The 888-nt window shown below is 40.9% G+C and overlaps 1 protein-coding gene across 1 annotated transcript in view; it reads right to left on the bottom strand.

Moving 5' to 3' along the window:
* Positions 1-585, bottom strand: part of PI4KA (phosphatidylinositol 4-kinase, catalytic, alpha) — an 85,625-nt gene extending 85,040 nt beyond the window's left edge. Inside the window, exon 1 of the mRNA XM_006768959.2 lies at positions 446-585. Coding sequence (XP_006769022.1) covers positions 446-544 — 99 coding nt within the window. The 5' untranslated portion in view covers positions 545-585. The remainder of the gene's footprint in view (positions 1-445) is intronic.
* Between the last annotated feature and the right edge of the window lie 303 nt (positions 586-888).

The raw sequence follows: 888 nt of genomic DNA, 5'->3' as shown, positions 1-888 counted from the left end.
GAGAGGAAGGGAGAGGGATAGAGAGTTAGAAACATCAATCAGCTGCCTCCTGCACACCCCCTATTGGGGATGTGCCTGCAACCAAGGTACATGCCCTTGACCAGAATCGAACCTGGGACCTTTCAGTCCACAGACCAACGCTCTAGCCACTGAGCCAAACCGGCTAGGGCAAAACAAAGCATTTTAACTAACTTTCTGGCAAACAAGCAAACAAAAAACCTAATTTATTCACATAGTTCAGAAAACAAAATTTTGTAAGGTGTACATTAAAATGTCTCATTCCCATTAGTTTCATCTACTGTCTTGCCAACTGCTAACCACTTTCATTAGGCTTGTATGCATTCTTCTAATACTCCTGTAGGTAAACATAAGCAGGTATAAATTAAAATCCTAATTCAGCCCCCCTTTTATACGGCAGAACACTTTTAATTTAGTAAAGACTTACCTGAAGATCAGATTCAATGAGGAAAATGCCCAATGCAATCACTGCATCTCTCCGCCTTTCATCTAACTGGAAGATCCCATGGAAATCTACTGGGCACATACAAAGCAGCTTTTGGACCTAGAAAATGAGACCAAAAAAAAAAAATACCCATTGTTTAAAAAATTTATCAATCCACATTCAGACGGAATCAACACCATAAAAGGCCAGTGAATTTACATAACCAATAAGCCAGTTTTTCCAATTTTCCAAAAGATCATAAAAAAGGACATCCCCAGCTTCTAAAAGTATCATATAAGTGCCCCCCAAACACACAACACGGAGGAACCTGAGAGGAGGGTTACAATGATGTGTAACAGAGGAGGTAAAGCACAACAGCTAATAGTTGACACCTGCACTTTGGTGTCAGGACAGCCCCCAGTCCCCACTTCTCAGTGTTACAGATA

The sequence above is a fragment of the Myotis davidii genome, unplaced genomic scaffold (assembly GCF_000327345.1).
Source record: "Myotis davidii unplaced genomic scaffold, ASM32734v1 scaffold223, whole genome shotgun sequence".
In the NCBI taxonomy this organism is placed as follows: Eukaryota; Metazoa; Chordata; class Mammalia; order Chiroptera; family Vespertilionidae; genus Myotis; species Myotis davidii.
Note: the sequence above shows the minus strand (reverse complement) of the source record. Positions and strands in the feature narration are given on the sequence as shown.